The sequence below is a fragment of the Theropithecus gelada genome, chromosome 1 (genome assembly GCF_003255815.1).
Source record: "Theropithecus gelada isolate Dixy chromosome 1, Tgel_1.0, whole genome shotgun sequence".
Lineage (NCBI taxonomy): Eukaryota > Metazoa > Chordata > Mammalia > Primates > Cercopithecidae > Theropithecus > Theropithecus gelada.
The window spans coordinates 79,183,209-79,205,620 of NC_037668.1; the positions used below are offsets into that span (position 1 = coordinate 79,183,209).

At 50.6% G+C, this 22,412-nt stretch overlaps 1 protein-coding gene across 5 annotated transcripts in view; it reads right to left on the reverse strand.

The window, feature by feature from the left end:
- TTC39A (tetratricopeptide repeat domain 39A) overlaps positions 1-22,412 on the reverse strand; it is a 58,913-nt gene that overhangs the window by 19,138 nt on the left and 17,363 nt on the right. For 4 of the 5 annotated variants that reach the window (XM_025387702.1, XM_025387693.1, XM_025387720.1 and 1 more), the window contains 6 exons: positions 15,557-15,661; positions 7,115-7,246; positions 6,423-6,499; positions 5,568-5,635; positions 3,577-3,641; positions 17-116 (listed from right to left, as the gene is read on the reverse strand). In XM_025387702.1, coding sequence (XP_025243487.1) covers positions 17-116; positions 3,577-3,641; positions 5,568-5,635; positions 6,423-6,499; positions 7,115-7,246; positions 15,557-15,661 — 547 coding nt within the window. Of the gene's footprint in view, positions 1-16; positions 117-3,576; positions 3,642-5,567; positions 5,636-6,422; positions 6,500-7,114; positions 7,247-15,556; positions 15,662-15,953; positions 16,096-22,412 lie in introns of those variants that run through there. The other variant, XM_025387711.1, reaches the window with a different exon arrangement.

A 22,412-nucleotide genomic window follows, 5' to 3' on the forward strand; every position in this document is an offset into this window, starting at 1 on the left:
GGGGAGGAGCACTCACCAGGTTGAAGGCCCCCACACCGAGCTTCACTCCTCCTTCAAAGTGCGGATGGTTCTCACCCTTGCAGTACTGTGAGGACTGGACAAGGCTGTCCAGCTCCCTGCAGAGAGATGCCAAGTCCTGTTTCAGCCACTGCTGGGGGTGGGGGTTGGGGCGGGGACCCCTTCCAGCTGGGCCTCAGGTAAACTCCCTGGTGGTGGATTCATACAGTTCTGGTGATCCTGAGAACTGATATTTCAGGAATTTCGAATCCCATCTCCCACCATGATAACACACTCCTCACCCCTGAATTTCAGCCGTATGGGCCCTGGCACACTCTGCCATGGGCAGCTTCTGGACATTTGTTGGTACTCCACATCCTGTCTAAAAGAGGTTTTCTCAGCCTCCGCACTGCTGACATTTGGGGATGGATAATTCTTTGTTGTTGGGGGTGGCAGGGGAGCTGTTCTGGGCATCTGAGGATGTTTAGCAGCATCCATGGCCCCTGAGCACCAGATGCCAGTAGCATCCTCTCCCCAGCTGGACACCCAGAATGTCTCCAGACACCGCAAAATGTCTCAGAGGGGGACGTCACCCCTAGCTGAAAACCACTGGGCTAGCCCAAACACCTCCTCCTTCAGGAAGTCTTCCTGGAGTCTCCTGGTTGGAATTCAACTCTATTTCTCCTGGTTACCAACTGCACAGAGCCACAGAGCCCCTAGCCCAGCCACCTGAGGCAGGACAGAGGCTTTAACGATGTGTCTGCCTCCTTCCTGGGCTGACAGCATTTTGAAGGCTTTCAATTAGCAAGCTTGAGGCTTCTCTGTGCCAGGCACTGGAAGACAGCAGGGACCAAAGTCACCAAGCCATTGCCCCCACAGCATTCTCACTTTAAGGGACAGACCCTCCCTCCCCCCATTAAATCACTACGAGGGTGATGGCAGGCTCCAAGGAGAAGAATCCTTGGACCTGACCTAGTCTGGGGATAGGAAAGGCTTCTCTGAGGAGGTGACATTTGAGCTGAAATCTGGTGCAGAAAGCTCAGTGCAGAAAGTGTTTCTGACAGAGAGAACAGCACGTCCAAAGGCCCTAAGGTAGGAACCACCTTGGCATATTTGAAGAACTGGGGGAAGGCTCAAGGACCTAAGGCAGAGTGAAGTGGGAGATGTGGCAAGCAGGGCAGGGGTGAACTCCCAGGAAGGACTCAGCAATAACTCAGGACTTCTTTTAAGAGCAAGAGGAGCCTTGGGAGTTGGCAAGGGCTGGCCTGACAAGGTGTGTGCTTTGGCGACATCATTCTGGCAGCTGGTAGGGAGGCTGGGGCCAGAGCACTTGTCTGGTTTTCCTAGAAAACTTCTAGCATAGGCCCCCACGGTAACGTGATGTCCACATGCTATATGGTACATTATACCCTAGCAATACCTTGTAACAAGTTCACAATATCCCTGCAGGGAAGCAGCTACATTAAATGGGGGAGATAAAGATGATAAATAGGCCAGGCACGGTGGCTCACACCTGTAATCCCAGCACTTTGGGAGGCCGAGGCAGGCGGATCACCTGAGGTCAGGAGTTCGAGACCAGTCTGGCCAATGTGGTGAAAGTCCATCTCTACTAAAAATACAAAAAATTAGCCAGGCGGGGTGGTGCACTTCTGTAGTCCCAGCTATTCGGGAGGCTGAGGCAGAAGAATTGCTTGAACCCGGGAGGCAGAGGTTGCCGTGAGCTGAGACTGTGCCACTGCACTCCAGTCTGGGCGACAGAGCAAGACTCCATCTCCAAAAAAAAAAAAAAAAGACTTTTTTACTTTTCCTCTTTTTTTCAATTTTTTTTTTTACTGTGATAAATATACATATCATGAAATTTAATATCTTAACCAATTTTAAGTGTACAATTCAGTGGTATTAACTACATTTCCATTATTATGCAACTATCCCCAATATCCACCGCCATGAATTATTTTCCTCCTGTAAAAGTAAAACTTTATTCCCCTGTCTTTTGGTCTATAGCTTCATGTCTATCCTTAGACCCCTTTGCAATATTATTTTTCTGTCTCTCTTGCCTGATGGAAAAAGCGTGAAGTAAATTATCTGCCATCTCTGTGGTGCATGTGGACTACTGAGCAGGTGTAGTAAGATTGGTGTCACCGTAAATTTTTTTTTTTTTGAGACGGAGTCTCGCTCTGTCGCCCAGGCTGGAGTGCAGTGGCCGGATCTCAGCTCACTGCAAGCTCCGCCTCCTGGGTTCACACCATTCTCCCGCCTCAGCCTCCCGAGTAGCTGGGACCACAGGCGCCCACCACCTCGCCCGGCTAATTTTTTGTATTTTTTAGTAGAGACGGGGTTTCACCGTGTTAGCCAGCATGGTCTCGATCTCCTGACCTCGTGATCCGCCCATCTCGGCCTCCCAAAGTGCTGGGATTACAGGCTTGAGCCACCGCGCCCGGCCGGTGTCACCGTAAATTTATCATCACCAGCTTCAGCTGGGCTTCTCCGTACTGCCAGTCACTCTTGTGCTGTTTCCATAGTGATTTCTGCATAATCCTCTGCATATTTCAAAGCTTATCTACTCTCTTTAAAACTCTTGCCCCCACCCCCCTTGTTTTTGTTTTTGAGACGATATCTTGCTCTGTCACCCAGGCTGGAGTGCAGTGGCATGATATCAGTTCACTGCAACCTCCGCGTCCCGGGTTCAAGTGATTCTCCTGCCTCAGCCTCCCGAGTAGCTGGGATTACAGGCACCTGCCACCATGCCCACCTAATTTTTGTATTTTTAGAAGAGACAGGGTTTCACCAGGTTGGACAGGCTGGTCTCGAACTCCTGACCTCAGGTGATCCGCCTGCCTCAGCCTCCCAAAGTGCTGGGATTACAGGCTTGAGCCACCGCATCCGGCCTCAAATCAACTTTTAATGGAAATAAGTTTTAATGCAACACTTGGTGAGTGGGGGACTGGATTTTCAGAGCTTTTGTTGCTGTGGGAACCATAGATAAGGGATTATGGAGCCATGTTGGGTAAAAAACGCTCCGGACTGAATCTTCATTCATAAACATGGCCTGAGCCTGGGCTAGTTTGAATATCAGGGATCCAGAGATAGCACGGAAGTGATTTTGGCCTGCAGAGAGCATGTCCACACGTGTGTGTGTGTGTGTGTGTATGCATGTGTGTGTGTATACCTTTCCTGTGTACTAGAGTTAAAGAAGCCTTCATGGGGAAGGTGGCATTTGGACTGGGCCTTAACAGATCTGTGGGAGTTCTGCTGCTGTTCCCAAAATGGCTGTTCGTGTGGCTATCTCCCTGCCCCCACCAGACCAGCCTGTGCAGAATCTGTGTCTTATTTTCCCCAGCAGAGGGTCAGGCAGGGAGTAAGCACTCAAGGGACCAAAGGGAAGAGACACAGCCAGAAAGCCAGGGGAATATGATTTCAGGAGACTGAAGTCCTGAGGGCATGGAAATTGGCTTGCATCAACAGTCTAGGTCTGGCCTTGTTTAGTACTCTTCTCCTCCCACAAAGCCGCCTGAGGGGAACAGCACAGCAGAGGCTGTGACCCAGAGTCTCCACAAGCGGATGGCCAGCCCCACTCACTTGTAAGTCTGGTAGCTGTTTCGAACTTTGATGCCACCTTTGATGAAGCTCACCATGTTCTCGTCCTGCAGGAGGAAAAGATGCTGACCGCCTGGCCCAGGTGGGCAGCCGTAGGCTGAGAGGGATCATGCAAGGCTCTGGGCCTGACTGCCCCTCCCTGTGAGGAACCCTAGGGGGATGAGGTCAGAGATCAGCCAAACCAGACCTCCCTGCTCTTTGGCTCAGCAAAACCTCTAAAATGCCCAGCGTTGGACCAGCCTCACAGGTACACTACTCTGTGCTTGGAGCGACGCCTGGAGGGGCCACGCCTAATGGTTAACAGTATCTCCCTCTAGGTGGAGGGACTGCGTGAAAGGAGAGGGGATGCTTGTTTTTGGATTGTTTGTGGTTTTTACAACAAGCAGGTATTTATCACATTTTTAAATGTAAAACTTCCTTTGCCTATAGCCGCCAGCAGCTCTATTCACTGTTTACACCCAATGGAAAACGGATGGACAAGGGTTGTGGAAGTTCATGATAGCCAAGAAACAGAAACAGCCCAAATGGCCACCAGCAGAAGGACAGATAAACAAACTGCGGTGTGTTCAGGCAAGAGAATAACACACAGTCACATAAGGCCGAAGGAAGAAAGCAAGACCCACACCACTTAGGAAGCTCAAAAGCAAATGAAACATCACCATATGCTGTTCAGGCATGAGTACAAAGCTGAGAAAGCGATTTTTAAAAAAAAAATAGGGTAGGGCCGAGGTGGGCGCATCACTTGAGGTCAGGAGTTCGAGACCAGCCTGGCCAACGTGGTGAAACTCCATCTCTACTAAAAATACAAAAATACAAAAATTAGCCAGAGGCTGAGGCGGGAGAATCGCTTGAACCCAGGAGGCGGAGCTTGCAGTGAGCTGAGATCACACCACTGCACTCCAGCCTGGGCGACAGAGCGAGTCTCCGTCTCAAAAAAAAAAAAAAAAAAAGGAAAGGGTAGGGGACAATAAACATAACACTCTAGTAGTGATTCCCCTGCTGGGTGCATGGACAGGGCGAGGAGGAGTCCCAGGGTGGGGAGAGTTATTGCCCGTGTTCTGTCCTCCAGTTGGCTGTGGTGTTGATGGGTGTTCATTATTTGTAAAAATGTAATAAACAAACAAAACAAAATATCGTTTATGGTGCAATCATTACAGTGAATCCTAAAGCAAGGATTAGGATTAATCCAATTCTAATCTCCCCAGGTCAAAAAGATAGAAAAAAAAAGCTATGAAATTAACCAGCACCCCAACACTAAAATGTCCCTCTTTTGCTAAATACACATATATAATGATGCTGATATGTTCTCATTATAACCCAGGCTTTCAGGCAAAAGCATGCAGTGATCATTCTCATCATTCCCACTGTGTGGTGAGGAGACCCGGGCTCCAACTTCATCAGACCTAGGTTCAAATCCCTGCTCATCATTTGCTAATCATGTGACCTTGGGAAAGTGACCCCTCTCCTCTAAGTCTCCCCTTCACAGGCCTCTGTGGTGAAGATTAAATAACAAATGTAAATATTAGCAAAAACAAACTGTAATGTGTGTAAGGTATGTAGAAACTACATACCTGTACCGTGTGCAAAAAGTCTGGTACATCACAGGTGCTACAGAGCTTGTTGAATGAATCACATGGAAAGCAGGCTTTGAGACAATGCCTATCACCCCCACAGGACCCTTAACAGGAAATGCGGCAGCCACACAGTGGAAACAGCATCCCAGTAACGGTGGGAGCGCATGTGCTAGGGGTGTGAGGGCGTGATGCCCATCACTTCCCTTTGAGCTCTGCCAGGGGCAGGAGTGTGAAGGATGGGTCACGACTGCTACAGGGGATGGGTCACGATTGCTACAGGGGATGGGTCGTGGTTGCTATGGGGGATGGGTCACAGTTGCTCTAGGGGAAGGGTTGTGGTTGGATGTGGAAATTGATCTTCTGAAATCCCAGCCTCCTTGTCCAAGTGGGGGTCCCTACCTGCAGGAAGGTCAGGGCTGCTCGCTGCAGCAGGCACTCTGCATAGCAGACCTCAGCGTGGATTTCCTCTGTGGGGAAAAAACCAAAGCCCTGTGGCCTCCTGGGACTCTAATCAGGAGGCCTGGGATGAATCCTCACACCCCCACTTTCCCAAAAGCAAAGGGAACCTGTGTCAGCACCTCTCCTGTCCCCTACCTCGTCACCGTCCCTAGAAGCTAGCTCACACCCTCCCTAAGAAGGTCGCCTAGTCTTGTTCTCCAAGCACCACTGTAGGTGCTGTGCACCCAGCAACATCAGATGCATTGTGGGGCGCTAGAACCTTCCAGGGCTCTTGAGGAGGGTAAGGCCACTTTCTCCTATGCTGCAGAGCCCCTCACTGCTTGTGGTCAGCCACTGCTGCCTCCAGGACAGCTGCATGTGGTCATGGCACAAAGACCTGGATGGACCATGACAGCCCACACCATCTCTTCTCATGTTGTCCCAGTGACTCAGCTGCTGACACCACATTCTCCTCTGGAGCCCATGTGATCACCAGGATAATTAAATCAGTAAACTCAACTGCACATACAACTGTGGGCCTGAGAAGCAGAGCCCTGGCCTTGGACAGCTTTCCCTTTTCTTGACTTGCAGGTTCTCAGCCAGTAGTGCTATCACATAAGTGGGTCTCACCTGCCCCCCACACCCTCACTAGAGAGCCAGGCCTCAAAAGGCCCCAGGTCTGACCCATGTGTGTCCTGGCATGGACCCCAGGGCCTGGCCCCCTAGGCGATGACAGGGAGGATAACTGCCCCTTCCTGGGCCTGGAGCTGGCCGCCTGGGCTTAGCATGGTTGAGAGGACGTCCTGGATGCCACACCTTCAGTGAATTGGCCCAGCGTGGGGCGGTTCACCAGGCTGCTGAAGGAATCTGTTACAGAAGACTTCCTCCGGTGCCTGAGAAGGAAAAAGAGGGGCCTCAGGTGAGGATTAGAGAGAGGCCACACTTGTCTCTGTCCCTCTCTGCTACACTCTAGAACATTCCTAGAGAGACAGAGCTAACAGAAAGAACACAGACTTTGGGGTCAGGCAGAAGAGGTTTGATATTCTGGCAAAAACAGTCACTTAACTTCTCTGAGGCTCAGTGTCTTCACTGATAAAATGGGACAGTTACCACCTGATCAGTCCTGGGGCTGAGGCTAAACAGCAGCCCCTGGTCAACCCGCGTCCAGGCCAGGTGACGCTGCTCCTGGCAGCTCCCAACCTGTGCCACATTTGGGTTCCTCTCCTTAATGTCTCTTCGTGCCCAGCCTGGCCTACCCTCCTGCCCACTCAAGTCGTGGTGCCTCCTCCTCTACTCTGTCACCCTGGTCCCTGAAAGCTGCCCAGTGACTGGCTGAGACAACATAGCTCCTGAGGCAGGGCCAACAGGGACGGCTCTTAGCACCTGCAGACACAACGTCTTAGCCAAAAGCAGCAGCGCGAATAGTGGCATGTTAGGCACTAGGATGGGCCAAGGTGAGAGAAGGGTGGGCCTCCCAACCTCTGATCCCTGCCCCCAACGCCCCCAACCTCTGACACAGCATCTGTGCCTCCTTCATCATGTTGCCGGCGAGCAGGATGTCCTGAGGGTCAAAGGTCATCATGGCCTGCATCTCCAGGATGGTGGCATACGTCAGCGAGTGGTACATGCTTTCCTTGGTTCTGCCAAAGAGAAGGGACATTGAGAGCACCACCTCACAGAGCCCCAGAGGCAGCTGGCCCTGGGCAGCTCATCTCCGTCCTCCTCCATTCTGCAGTGAGGCAAGGGGACCGGGGGTCCAGGCACGGGGAGGTCCTTGGCCAGGTCTGATCTGCTCACTGCTACTCAAAAGACCTCAGATTCGGTTTCCAGCTTGCCTTCTTCCTGCTGAGTGGCCCTAAGTGATCTACCAGATTTGAGCCTCAGTTCCTCATCGGCTCAGTAGGGGTGGCAGCAGCATAGCTGCCATGAGCACTGAGAAAGGCTTTAGTGCATGTCGGCCCGAGGCTGCCCTTCCCTGCCCCCAGTGCCACCCTCTTGCCTTCTGCCCCCCACCTCCTGTAGGCTGAGCCCAAGTCCTGTCTGTGAGATCCTGTTTAGCCCAAACCCCACCCCTGGGCCGCCCTCAACTCCACTTCCCTGGACCTCCTCGCTAGTCACCTGCTGCCTCTTCCCACTCCCTCCCCTCATCTGATCATGGTGCCCAATAGTTACACCTTCCCATGGCTCCCACATCCTAGGAGATCCTGCCGGGGCTGAAGCTCCACAAGATGTCAGCCCTGCCCACCTCTCCAGCTCTCTTGATGCTTCTGTTCCCCACCCACCCCTATCTGATCACATTCAAGACTGCACCCCCAGCCACACTGAACCACAAAGACCTTCCGTTAGAAAATCCCACATTTCCCTCCTCCAGGCCTTTGCCCAGACTGTTCCCTCAGATTGCAATGCCCTTCCTCGGCCAGGTGTGGTGGCACATGCCTGTAATCCCAGGACTCTAGGAGGGCAAGGCGGGAGGATTGTTTGAGCCCAGGAGTTTGAGACCAGGCTGAGTAACATAGTGAGACCCTGTCTCTAAAAAGTCATAATAATTTTTTTTTTAAAGAAAGAAATACTCTTCCTCTACATCTCCTGACATATCTGTCAAGGCCCTCAAATGCCTCCCAGAGCCCTGGGAATCCAGGCCTCCTCCTCAGGGACTCCATCTGTAACTGAGGTACGGGTCATGCTGAACTGACCAGCATAGGCTCAGCTCTCTGCAGACTGTGGGCACCTCGAGGACAGAGTTTGTGTGTGACTCATCTCTGTCCTCAGCACTGATGTCAGGGCTGAGCCAAGGTGGCCTCAGGAGTCTCCAGGCTCCCTGCTCCTCCACCGCCCCAGGCTCCTCAGCTGAAGGGTGCGTTGGGGGCAGGGGGTAGCATTTAGTCCATCACATGGAGAGGGCAACAGGCAAGGAGGGATGCGAACAACGCCAGGTCCTCTCTGTATGTGGAGGGAGCCACTTAACATGTCTGGGCCTAGATTTCTGCTTCTGCAAAATGGGGACGATAATGCTAGCCTGCCCAGGTCCCTGTAAGCCTGTGGGACTGACTGGGAGCGCCTTTACTCCCTTCCCCAGGTCTCCTTGTGAATTATTTATAAAGCTCCTCAGTGCCAGGTTTATGCTGGGAACTTCAGAGGAAAGAGAGATGACTAAGGTTTACAGGCTGTTTGGTTGTGAAATCATGTGACTTTACCCCTTTTCCTGTTCATAAAACACTCGTAAATTAAGCTACTTCTGGGTGACACTCCTGTGATCCCTGAGGGTCAAAGGCAGGAAACCAAGGCTGCTCCACCGCTTGCCAGCCAGGGGCACTCTCTGGATGCTCCCAGGCCTTTGCCAGGACTGCTTCATCTGCAGGCAGTGGCTTGTGGAGAGGAGCAGGCTGCCCAGAGCTGGGGCCAGAACCAGGCTTCAGAGCCCCTCAGACACAGGTTGGAGTCTCAGCTTTGCCAGCTACCAGCTGTGTGACCTGGCATGTCTCATGTCTCACAGCCTCCCTCAGCCTCAGGTTTTTCCCTGCAGAAGGAAAACCGTAACTCTTCTCCCCCACGGGCTTTTGCATGGCTTAAATAGAATAATACCCAGGCCAGGGGCCACTGCACCAAAGCTCAGTAAATATGAGTCCCTCCATGTCCTGTGCCACTTCCCTGCATAAAAACCTTCTCCTTGAGGAGGGGCTTCCCTGGCAGCACACAGACCCATCCCCCAGATAACACCCCAGCCCCCAGGCCTCTCCATCTCTCAAGCCCTTGTCTCTCTCTTCCTCTCCCACTGCCGGTCAGAGGCCTGGGACTCAGCACCACCTGCCCAGCCCCACCTGTGGAACCTTGTCTGGTGCTGGGCCCAGAAGGAGGGACAGCTCCCCCCGGGCAGCTGGCAGACAAAGTGGAATTTCTAGTCTGAGGCCCAAGGCCCCAACAGGCGTCTGTGGCTAAGAATACTAGCCCCTCCCCAGCCTACCTCCTGGAAGTCCCCAACTCTAGTCTGAACTGGGAAATGAGGTACAGAGGTATGACAACCCTCGAACCTCAGGCACTCCAAGTTTAGCTTGTACCCAAGTTCTTATTTGCATATATATCATCCAGGCCATTAGTCGGCTCATTCCTGAGCTGTCCCCTCACTCTGGGACATGTCTACTGGGGTCCCACCTTCTTGGTCCCAGACCAGCTGTCAGGATAGGGAGGGCACTGGGAGGCAGAGGCAGCTCCTTGACCTCTCCAAGTCTCTGCCCCTTCATGCGCACTGAAGCTCCCCCTACTCCACTTTCTGGTCTTTTCAGACTCTACTTCCTCTCCAGCCCAAGTTGCTTCTATGGACTCCCCATCCCCAGTCCGATGTCCATCACCCTGCCCTCTTCCTTCTGGGATCTGCCTCAGTTCCTCCCACGCCAGGGTGAGTGTCTCCATCTCTCACATACACCAGACCCTCATTCACCGCCCAGTCTTTGCAAAGGCAGTTCCTTACGCCTAGAAATGCCCCCTCTATCTGGCTGACTCCTTCTCATCCAGTCCATCTCAGCGTAAATGTCACTTTTTCCAGGAAGCCTTCCAGGGCAGCTTCATGGGTGTGTGGTCTATGCCGTTGCACAGGGCCGGTGCCTAAAAAGGGCCCATGTTTGGTTTAATTCTCTGCTGTCACTGTCTTTAAATTTTAATAATATTTGAACAAATGACCCTGAATTTCTATTTGGCAATGAGCCCCAGGGAATGATGCAGTCCTCCCGACCAGCTCCTTTCCCACATGAAGTGGGGTCCCTGGGTAGTTCTCGGCACCCCTTATTGCTTGTTTCGCCATTTCCCTGCTGGACCCTGAGAACAGCCCACATCTTGCTCAGTAATGGAGCACCAGCACCCAGCTCACTGCCGGGCCCAGAAGGGCGCTCAAAGGCTGTTGCTGAATGAACCAGTGACAGTTGCCCAACCATCTCCATCCTTTGAGTCACAGTGTGACCTTGTTTTCATCACACAGAATGGCTCTGCTTCTGGAGTCTTAAAGGATGCCGCCACCCTCCCAGCTCTAAGCCTCCTGACCTGCCTGTACTGGCCCATCACTCCCACTGCCCATCCTCCCTCCTCCAGTCTGTCCCCTCTTCCTGACTGCTTAGCCTAGTGTCCTCATACCAGTCTCTCTCTCTTGTCAACATACTCAACGCCAAGTCTGCCAACCTGCTGAACCCAGCTAGGAGCCCAGCTTAGGAGCCACGCAAGTGCCCACTTTCTCCACAATGCCACTGAGCAATGCTGGAGAAAGCTGCCCCCTACACAGACAGCCTCAGCCAGGCCCGGCATCCTGTCCAGAAACACCTTTTCCCCTCTCCTCGTTATCCCTGCACCACCACCTGGCCCCTGGCTTTTGGCAGGTGACCTTACCTCTTCCCTCAGAGAAACTCCAGAACGCTCAAGGGCATACCCTGAACTTGTTGCACCTCCACACACGCTCCCGATGCACCCTTTCCACCTCCTTCACTCCTCGTGGTTTGGGGGAGGCAGATGTGAGGCCCTGCCCAAGGTAAATGCCGCCAACCCAAGGGGGAGGGCAAACCACACACACAGCAGTCGGTGTGTGGTTTGTGCAGCTGGAGGACCTGGATCCGAATCCCACTCTGCCGTTTATTAACCACGATCATATAATTCAAGAAAGCCAAGAGCAGTAGCCTCCACGTCCCAGAGACAGTGCGTCAGGTCACACTCAGTGCTAAGTGAAATATGCTAGAAGCAGAGACAACGCTACTCAAAGCATGACTTATGGAAAGCAGAGGCGAGGCGGGGAAGGGAGCTAGGAAAGCCCAGATGCCCCACTCGGAGCGAAAGAGGAGCACCGTCCCCCACTGCACGGGACCAGGACAATTAAACGAGACAATGTGTGTTCAGTGAAGAACAGCAAAGGACACTGGGCCCAATATCTTCTGAAGCTTCGGTGGCCATCAGTGAGGAAGGGAGGCTGTTTTCCAGCAAGAATTATTTTCTCTAGACCCGTGGTTCTCACTGGAAGTGCCAGGGTATCCGCACTCCCAACGTGAGGACATGTGGCAATTTCTGGAGATATTTTGGGTTGTCACAGGTGGTATGGGGGTAGTGTGCTACTGACACTACTATCTGGAGGAAAACTGTTAAACTCAAAAAGAAAGAAAGGGCCTGGTGTGGTGGCTGACGCCTGTAATCCCAGCACTGTGGGAGGCCAAGGCGGGGGGATCACCTGAGGTCGGGAGTTCAAGGCCAGCCTGGCCAAAATTGTGAAACCCCATCTCTACTAAAAATATAAAAAATTAGCCGGGCATGGTGGCATGCACCTGCAATCCCAGCTACTAGGGAGGCTGAGGCAGGAGAATCGCTTGAACCCAGGAGGTGGAGGTTGCAGTGAGCTGAGATCATACCACTGCACTCCAGCCTGAGCGACACAGCGACACTCTGTCTCAAAAACAAACAAGAAAGAAAGAAAGAGAAAGAAAGAAAGAAAGAAAGAGAGAAAGAAAGAAAGAGAAAGAAAGAAAGAGAGAGAAGGAAAGAAGGAAAGAAAAGAAAGAAAAAAGAAAGAAAGGATCCTTTTCTGGAATAAGGCAGGGGCTAAGAAACAGATGCTGCACTGCTTCCCACGTGAGGTAACAGGTGGCTCCATGGGAAGACTGGATTCCTGGAGTGTCTCTGTTAGGACGAGGGTTTCCTCTGGGGGTCCTGAGAGCTACAGGACTCCTGTTAGAATGCCCTCCTGAGGTGAGGGGGCCATAGAGGGAAAAGCCCTTTCAGGGACCTTGTGGCAGGGACAGCTTGAGGACCCAGGCGCAGCCACAGCCTTTGGTTTTAATATTTTCTCCAGTGTTTTGACTCCCTTCTGTTGGCCCCAAGTCTACAGGACAGTTTAGAGTAGGCTGAGGCATGACCTTATCGGGGGTTCAGTGGGTGAGGAGAAGGGCCAGTGTCTGTGCTTGGGGTATGGGACAGGCTGAGCAGCTGTGTCCTGGGCAGCTGGTTTCCAGTGCAGGAGGGTGGCTATGGTCTGGGGTCCAGGCTTGAGTGAGCAACAGGAAATGACTAGGGGAGAAGCAGGAGCTGGGGAGCCTTCCAAGAAAACTGAGAGGGGAACCTGGACATTCTAAGACAGAGCAAGTTGCAGCTGGGCCTGCCTCAGGCCATGGCCACACTCTTGCTGCAGGCCCTGACCCACCCAGCCTGACCCCCTCAAGCCAGGTTCCCTCAGAGGGTGGGAGTGAGGTGTGGACACTGCCCCATGCCCTGGAACACTCACCCCACCCCAAAAGCTGGGCCACTGACCCTAGAGGGAGAAAGATGGGTCCATCATGTCTATAGAAACTGAACAGGTCAGGCCTGGGGACTTGTGGAAACCAGTCCCCTGGCCTCAGCATTCACTTTTCCTTGGGGCTTGGGTGCAGGGGACAAGTTGGAGCTGAAAAGAGGCGGACTAGGGGGAGTAGGTGGCAGAGATGATTAGACCTCAGCCCCTAGTCTCCCAATTTAGGCGGCTAAGGCTCTCTGTCCAGGCTGAGAAATGGAGGATTCCTCACTGGAGAAGCCAAGTCATCCCGGGTGCTGACATCTGGTGGCCAGGTCTTCCAAAGCCAACTCTACCAACTACAAGGCAGCTTGGCACAGACCTCCCGGCTGGCCTTCGCATGAGCTCATTCTTAAACAGGACTAGACAGACAGCCGGGGATGGCTGGGTTTTTGAAGAAAGCACCCCATGAGAAGAGAATTCCCCCATTAAACAGACTCCAGGAACACGGAGAAAGCCAAGTTATACAGGAAAAGAATGAAATATTTTAAACAGAAATAATATTCTGTGACAATAACAATAAATACTTTATTAGATACTTAATACATGCCAGGCACTGTCCTAAGGGCCTCATATTCCAAATATAGATATAAAGAAGTTAGTACACCATAAACCAAGAAGAAGATGTTTTAGGGAAAAAAGAACATTCAGAGAATAAAGAATGCCAGGAAATTAATCATATGATTACAGAGATAAAGAAGTCAACAGCAGGAATTAATGAGAAGGGTGAGGAAATCTTCCAAAAATCAGACAGAAAAAAAAGATAAAGCAATGGGAAAAACAAGAGGGAGAGGGAAGAGGCTCAGAAGAGGACTGACCTAGGAGGTCCAAAAGGCACGTTAAAGAAAGCCCAGGAAAGGGAAATAAGATGGAACTATCGTACAAGAGCATTGCCCAGAACTGAGAGCCCGCATAACAATCCAGAATAAAAAAGACTTCATTGCCACACATCGCGGTAAAATTCCAGATTTTCAGAAATACAAGAGCCAATCCTAAACCTTTCTGGAGAAGGAGTAAGTAAGAAGAATTAGGGTTCTCACAGCTACAGTAAATGCTAGAACACTGAAGCAAGGTATTCAAAATTCTTAGGGAAAAAAATATATTTATACAAGTCTTTCTTAGGAAATTTCTTTTTTTTTTTTTTCCCAGACAGAGTCTCACTCTGTCACCTAGGCTGGAGTACAATGGAGCAATCTCTGCTCACTGCAACCTCCACCTCCTGAATTCAAGCGATCCTCCTGCCTCAGCCTCCCAACTAGCTGGCATTACAGGCACTCACCGCCATGCCCAGCTAATCTTTGTATTTTTAGTAGCGACGAGGTTTCACCACGTTGGCCAGGCTGGTCTTGAACTTCTGACCTCAAATGATCCACCCACCTCGGCCTCCCAAAGTGCTGGGATTACAGGCATGAGCCACTGCGCCCAGCCTTTCTTAGGAAATTTCTATGGGACATTCCCTGGCAAACGAGGGGGACACAAGAGAAAAGACCTGGAATCAAAGAAGCAGGAGAAATGCAAAGGAGCTCTAGGAAACAGCCAGGAGGAGCCAGAAGACATGTCTGTCTTCCCAAGGATAGGTTTCCAGGAAAATGAGGGGGGTACTGAGTGCTTACTTGATAGATTTCAGCATTTTGGGAAAAACTCACGATAGGATGATCTGATGGGAGTGGTTACAAAGACTTAAGGATAAATGTTTAGCAAATTAGGAAAATGGGAAAAGCAAGAAAATTATTAACTCTAGAAGGAAACAGTCTCACACATGATTTTCTTTGCAATGAGCATTAATCAAAAAGGTATAGTAAGGTAAACATTGCTTATTTCTTTCTTTTCTTTTTTTTTTTGAGACAGAGTCTGGCTCTGTCGTCCAGGCTGGAGTGCAGTGGCGCGATCTCGGCTCACTGCAAGCTCCGCCTCCTGGGTTCATGCCATTCTCCTGCCTCAGCCTCCTGAGTAGCTGGGACTACAGACACACACCACCACACCCAGCTAATTTTTTATATTTTTGGTAGAGATGGGGTTTCACCATGTTAGCCAGGCTGGTCTTCAAGTCCTGACCTCAAGTGATTTGCCCGCCTTGGCCTCCCAAACTGCTGGGATTATAGGCGTGAGCCACCACGCCCAGCCCAATAAATGTTTTAAAGTGGTAAGAAAGGGTGAGTTTTATGGTATCTGAATTATATCTCAATTTTTAAAACTGAGAAAAAGTGATAAGTAAAGAAAAAGGAGTATATGCACATTATTGATTTGTATTTACAGAAACATGGCCGTGAGCATTCAAGGAAATGGTCAAGGGAGCAGCCCTCTTTATTGCCCTAAAACACCCAGGAAAGCAGGCAACCTAGTCTTTAGTGCTTTGGGGAAAAATAAACAAAGGGTCGTGTGAGAGCTGGCGAGGAAGAAACTCCTTATGCGGGAACACATAAGGAAGTGTGAAGAACCCTCAAGAGCCTGAGGAGAAGCAAGTCACGGTGACCTTGGAGAGGGCCTGGATACACGCAGGCTGTGGAATGGAGCCTGAGCCATCTTTATGGGACTTGTCAGAGGTCCTGGTGACCCAGAAAGCCGAAGGCATTTAGTTACACAGAGTTCCTCTCATACAAGACCTCTGGTTCTCCCTGACCGTCAAGCACACCCCCTACCCCAACCGGGGCTTGAGCCTCACCTGGGTTTGAGGTAGCTGAGTGCTTCTGAGAACTGGTTGGTGAGGAAAAGGTCCAGGGCGGTCATGCACTGGTCCAGGGCCTCGTGGAGGCTGCTCTCAGGAGTCCTGGGGGAAGAGATGTGGGGCATGACACAGGGGCCCTCCAGCCCTCCAGCCTCTCCTGACTGGGACAGAGCCTCACAGGGCCTACTCGGTCTCCCTGGCCAGCCTTGGGTGCCTGTCACGAGCTCCTCCAGGCTGCCACTCTGTAGTGAGACGCAGGAACAATTCGGACCCACCTCTTGGTGTTCCCAAGGGTGGGAGGGGGAGCAGAAGGGAATGTCATCTGAGATCTGATGGAGGTGGGGGAGGGGCCAAGGGCAAGGAGCAAAGACGCCTCAGGAATAAATGATCTTACCCTCCACAAGGGTAAAGGGAGTCTTTGTGGCCCTTCTGACCCATTGGGCTCTGCTGCCCCCCGGGGGGGTGCAGCTCACCCACTAAATCCCACAGCCCCTTTTTCCCTCCTCCTTCTCCAGGCCTCCTCCCTCCCCCAGGCCTGGACTATAGAATCCCAGACGTTGTCACAATGGGCTTCGAGGGTCAGCAGCCCCATACGAGAGGCCCAGGGACTTTCAAATTCACTTTGCCAGTGGCTCCTCCAGAATACCTGAACCCTTTCCAGTCCTTACGTTTCTCTGTAGCTTTTACCACCCTCTGACATGATATGTTTTTCTTATTTTTGTGTTTATTGTCTGTCTCCCTCCACTAAACTATAAACTTCCAGGAAGCAAGAATCTTTAACTGCTGTATCCCCAGCACCTAGTATCCGGGACAAAATGGCTTTTAATAAATATCTGTTAAGTGAATGAATGAATGAATGAATGAAGAGTCTAAGGCTAGGAAAGCAAACCCCTGACTTTTCTGGGTCTCAGCTTTCCCATACAAAAATGAGAGATGGAACTAAGAGATCCCAGAACCCTCTCTATTTGATGTTTTGATAATGCCTTTTCTCAAGGGGCCTCCTTTGAGTGAAAGAATGTTCCAGAAAGGGGCCTGATGCTCTCCCTGAAGGGAAGTCCTATTTCCCAAAAGTTAGTTAAAAGAAATTCCCTTTCCACCAGGTAACTCCTACATATACCTTAAGGCCCAGCTCTAAAGTCTCCTGCTCTGAGATGCATCAGCAGATCTTCCCAGGCAAACTGAAACATGCCTTATTCCAAACTGAACTCCTGTTCATTCTCCCAAATCTGTTCTCTCCCAGTCTTTGCCTTTCTTTTTTTTTTTTTTTTTTTGGTAGATATGGGATCTCACCATGTTGCCCAGGCTGGTCTCAATGAACTCCTGGGTTCAAGTGATCCTCTTGCCTCAGCCTCCCAAAGTGTTAGGATTACATGTGTGAGACACCATGCCTGTCTGCCATTTTAATAAGCAACACTCCTCTACCCAATTCCTCAAGCCAAAAATCTGATAATCATCTTTGCCACATCCCTTCTCTGGCCTCTGCATCCCCTCCATCACTAAACCCCATCAATTCTACTTCTTAACTTTTTTTTTTTCTTTTAAGAATTTTTACAGAGATGGGGTCTCATATGTTGCCCAGGCTGGTCTCGAACTCCTGGGTTCAAGTGATCCTCCCACCTCATCCTCCCAAAGTGCTGGGATTACAGGTATAAGCCACAGACTACTTCCTAACATCTCTCAATCAACCCCTTCGATGCCCAATACCTTCTGGTCCAGGCCAGCACCATCTTTACCCAAGTCTGTCGGAACACTCTTCATTCCACTCTTTCCACCTTCTTCTCTCTTCTCTGTTAGACCTTTATATTCCATATTTCACGTCTCTTAACTAACTTCCATACTATCTCTTGGACCCTCTGTTAGATCCTGAGTAATTTCTTTCATTTCACCAGCTCTCTCAATCATTAGGTGTGTCTGCCCTGCTACTTATCCTGTCTACTGAATTTTTCATTTCAATGATTGTATTTTTCATTTTGTGAAATTCCACTTGGTTCTTTTTCAAATCTTAGTTATTTGGGGTAGTATTACGTTCCCTGCCTCAAGTCCATCTTCAATTCGTTTATACATTTTAAACATAATTATTTATTCTATATCTCATAATTCCAGCATTTTAGACTACCAGGGAAACTAATTCTGCTCTTTTTTGTTTCTGGAGCCTGCTGCTCACACTGGCTTATTTCCCTGTGTGTTTTGCAATCATATTACAAATTCACGTTTGAGAGATCCAAAGGGACAGTGGGATTGCTCCAGGAAGGATTTTTCATTTACTTTGGCCAGGTTCCTGGGGGAACTACCACCCTGAGACCATTTAAGTTACTTTTTTAAGTTTATGGTTTCCAGGACCACAAAGGTAGTGGTGTGCCATCAAACCCAAAGTTTGTGTGATAGCAGACCAGTATTTATAATTCTTTAGGGAGTCTTTTTTTCCCACCGGAAATGCTGTCTCCCTTTGCTGGTGGGGGCGGACCTTTCTTCTAGCCAATCTTCCTGTTCACTGAGGCTGCAGCCCTCGGAGGGTCCCAGATTTACGTGTTGAGTCGGGGGATGCCAAGTTCCAACTCCTCAAACTGTAACTGTGTAGGCCCAAGACCTTCTTTCCCATCTGTTGAGTGGCCATTGAAACTCCTGGCTTTAGATTTCTGAAATGTGTAAACAGCCTAAGGTTGCCGTGGCTTCATCTTGTTTGCCAGCCTGACTTCAGTTCTCTCTTCACTCTTGGCTGGAGGGTGTTTCTGTTACTTCTGTGAGAGCTCAAGAATGTACTTAATTATTATTTTTACTTATTTATTTTTTGAGGACAGGGTGTCGCTCTGTTGCCCAGACTGGAGAGCAGTGGTGTGATCTCAGCTCACAGCAATCTCCTCCTCCCAGGTTCAAGCTATTCTCCTGCCTCAGCCTCCCAAGTAGCTGGGATGACAGGCACCCACGACCACGCCCAACTAATTTTTTGTATTTTCAGTAGAGACAAGGTTTCACCATGTTGGTCAGGCTGGTATCAAACTCCTGACCTCGGGTAATCCACCTGCCTTGGCCTCCCAAAGTGCTGGGATCACAGGTGTGAGCCACTGCACCTGGCCAGGAATGTACTTTAAAGGATGTTTGTTGTAACTCATCCCAGCCTCTAGGTAGTTTCTTTGAGAGAGAACATTGGAAGCATTATTTCCCCTAACCTGTCTCTCCCATAATCACCAAAGATACATCTTTAAAACCAAAATCTGGCTGGGTGCGGTGGTTCACGCCTGTAATCCCAGCACTTTTGGAGGTCGAGGCAGGTGGATCACCTGAGGTCGGGAGTTCGAGACCAGCCTGACCAACACGGAGAAACCCCGTCTCTACTAAAAATACAATATTAGCCGGGCGTAGTGGCACATGCCTGTAATCCCAGCTACTCAGGAGGCTGAGGCAGGAGAATCGATTGAACCTGGGAGGTGGAGGTTGCGGTGAGCAGAGATCGCGCCATTGCACTCTAGCCCCGGCAAGAGCAAAATTCCATCTAAAAAAAAACCAAAAAACAAATCTAACCATGTCACTTCTGGACTTAAAATCCTTCCCTGGCTTCCCATTGCTCTTAGGGTAAAGGCCAAGTTCCTTTCCATGGCCTAAAAGGCCCCACCTGATGCTGCCCCTGCCCCTCTCTTCAGAGGCTGGGACGGGGTCTGTCTGTGTGCCCAGGGCATAGCCTAGTGACTGGTGTTCAAGCCATTCATCTCTGTTGGATGAATCAACGAAGCAGCAGTGAGCATCTACTGCCCGGGTGTTTAACTGGCATTCTCTCTAATTGCTCTCAAAATGCCCTGTGAAATGGATTATTACCCCCCACACCTACATACCATTGCAGATGGGGAAACTGAGGCACAGAGGACAGGTAACTTGGCTAAGGTCACACATCCAAGCATGCGTTCTAACCCAAGTTTCTGCCTGAGCCAGTGCCCATCAGCTCAGCCCCAGGGAGTCAAGCCCATTGTTGTGGTTTATGGCAACCGCTAAACAATTTCAGAGCCAAGAGCCTGCCTCCCATTTCTGCACACACACGCACCCCTTATCACCTCCATCCCCCACCGAGGGAGAGGTCCCATCTGCTTGGTCTACCTGGAGAGAAAGATCCAGGCTGGATGGACAGTCAGTGCAGAGGGGCACAGTCCTTCCCTCGGCAGCCCCGGCACCTCTTCTGCTTAACTGGGATGAGGCTGTCTGCGGTGACCTCCCCCAGACTAGGGGTAAGCTGAGCCCTGGGCTGATTTCCTCCCTCCTTCCCTATCACAAGCACCCACGAATCTCATGCTCTAGGCTATGCATAGGACTGGGCTCTGGGGACACAGAGTGGACACAGATCTAGGGCTGCCTCTTCAGGAGCTCACAGCCTACAGGAGACAGATGCAGACAGGGCAGCGACCGCCACAGTGCTCAGGGCTGTGATAATGGGAATCACTGGGGGCCAAAGGGGCCCAGAAGACACCTCTAACTCAGCCTGGGGCACTGAGGAGGCTGAGTGGAAGGAGGACGGCATCATGGAAGGAGGATGGCATCAAGGAAAATGCCATCAAACTGAGAACAAGATGGAGAAAGAAGTCTAAGAAGGGGAAACAGCACACACACAGGGTTGGAGGCATGACATCACAGTTAGGAGGTACAAGCGTTCTGGAAGGGCTTAGAAGACAGAGGCTCTGGAAGGCCAGCTAAATGGAGGGGTGAGGCTGAGGAGGCTAGAGAGCTCAGGAAGGCTGGAGACACACGCCCCATTTGACTTAATAATAGCATTAACAACCACCATTGCCACAAAGAGATTACCACTTCAAGTTATCTAAATTGATGACTGCATTATTTCACTCAGTCCTGTCAGCAGGCACCCTTATCTGCCTCTGACAGATAAGGCAGGGACAGGCAGTGAAGACAGGTACGCAGTCAGGCTCCTCTCAGGAGCCTGGGAGAAGACAAAAATGCATTCTGTGGAAGCAACAGCGCCAAACCTTTCCCCTCACCTGACTGAGACTGAGGCCCCCATTTCTCCACAGGCTGCCCCTTCGTCTCCAAGACCTTTCTTTCCCCAGGACACCTTGCCTGGCCCAGGTAACATCTATCTATTCCTGCGCTGATGGTGGCCTCTCCACTGTGTGTTGGGGAACTGAGGAGAGGGATGGGGAGAAGAGGTGCTGGGCTGGATGGAGCAGAACTGGTGACCAATGCCAAGAGCTCTGGCACAGTGGTGGCAGCTCTCTCATTCAGATCCCACCCACAGTTGAGGCCCGAATGAGAAGGGAGCTAGGGGGTGGGAGGGGGTGTCAGGTAGCCCAGAGCCACCCCCACTCTCCCCTCCCCTCCCACTTCTCTACTATAGTTGGCTTGTACTACTTCTTCTGTGCCAATGGGCAGATCTGGGTAGAGCTGGGAGACCCTCAGTTCCCACTGAGAACAGAAAATCCTCCTACCTCCATCCCAGTCAGGGTGAGGTAGGTGTGGGGTGGGTGAGGCGGCGCAGCGGTCGCTCAGGAACCAACTGCAGTCAGAGTTGGATTTTAATCCCTGCTCCAGCACCGAGGGGAACTTTGGCTCAATGAGTAAAATAATCTGTCCATGGGGATCTGTTGCTTCCGAAGTGATCTTTCTAAATGGCAAAAATGATTGTGACTCTCCTTCCAAAAAGTCTCCCTTAGCTGCACATAAATGTGTCATGGAGTGATGTAGCATGACCTAATGCAGTGTGGCCTGCAAGAGTTCTGAAAGCAGACAACCCTAGACCCAAGCTGCAGCTATTACTTGCTGGATAACCTTGGGAATGTTCCATGCCCTCTATGAGCCTCTGTTTCCTCATCAAGGAAATGGGAATGACAGTACTTACCTCCCATGGTTTTTGTGAAGAACGACTAAGACTATGGAAAGCACAAGAGTACTCAGAAAATGTGAGTAATTATTATGTTTTCTAAAATTATGTATTGCCATCTTTTTTTTTTTTTTTTTTTTTTGAGAGAGGCTCACTGCAACCTCTGCCTCCCGGGTTCAAGAGATTTTCTTGCCTCAGCCTCCCGAGTAGCTGGCATTACAGGTGTGTGCCACCATGCCCAGCTAATTTTTGTATTTTTAGTAGAGACGGGGTTTCACCATGTTGGCCAGGCTGTCTCAAACTCCTGACCTCAGGTGATCCGCCTGCCTGGGCCTCCCACAGTGCTGGCATTATAGGCGTGAGCCACTGCACGCAGCCTTACCATCATTTCTTGATCAAGTAGCACTGACTTTATAAAGAAACTAAATAACTTTAAAAGATTGAGTGGGCCAGGGACGGTGGCTCACACCTGTAATCCCAGCACTTCAGGAGGCCAAGGCAGGAGGATCGCTTTAACCCAGTAGTTTGAGACCAGCCTGGGCAACAAAGTGAGATTCTGTCTCTATTTCATTTCCTTTCCTTTCCTTTCCTTTCATTTCAGATCGAGTGCACATATCCAACAACCCAGTAATTCCACTACTAGGGGCCACCCTCGTGAAACACATGTGCAAAGGACAATCGTACAAGAATATTCACTGTCAAGACACTAGGAACATCTCGACATCCATCAAGAAGGATAAATAAACAAACGGAGGTGTCTACATAAGGTGCTGTATCACACGTTAGGGCAAGTGGGACAACAGCTGCAGGATCAAGGCTAAATCTGAGACCTGAAGTTGAGTATGAAAACACAAGCTGCAGCATGACACATGCTATAGGACTCCATTCACAGAAAACTTTGAAGTAAGAACAAACTACATATTTTTAAGATTTACACACATTGAGCAAAAGAATAAAAACAGGGAAATGATAAAACCTAAATTCAGGATGGCAATCAATTCTGGAGAGGGAAGGAGCGAAGAGGTTTCCACAAGACTT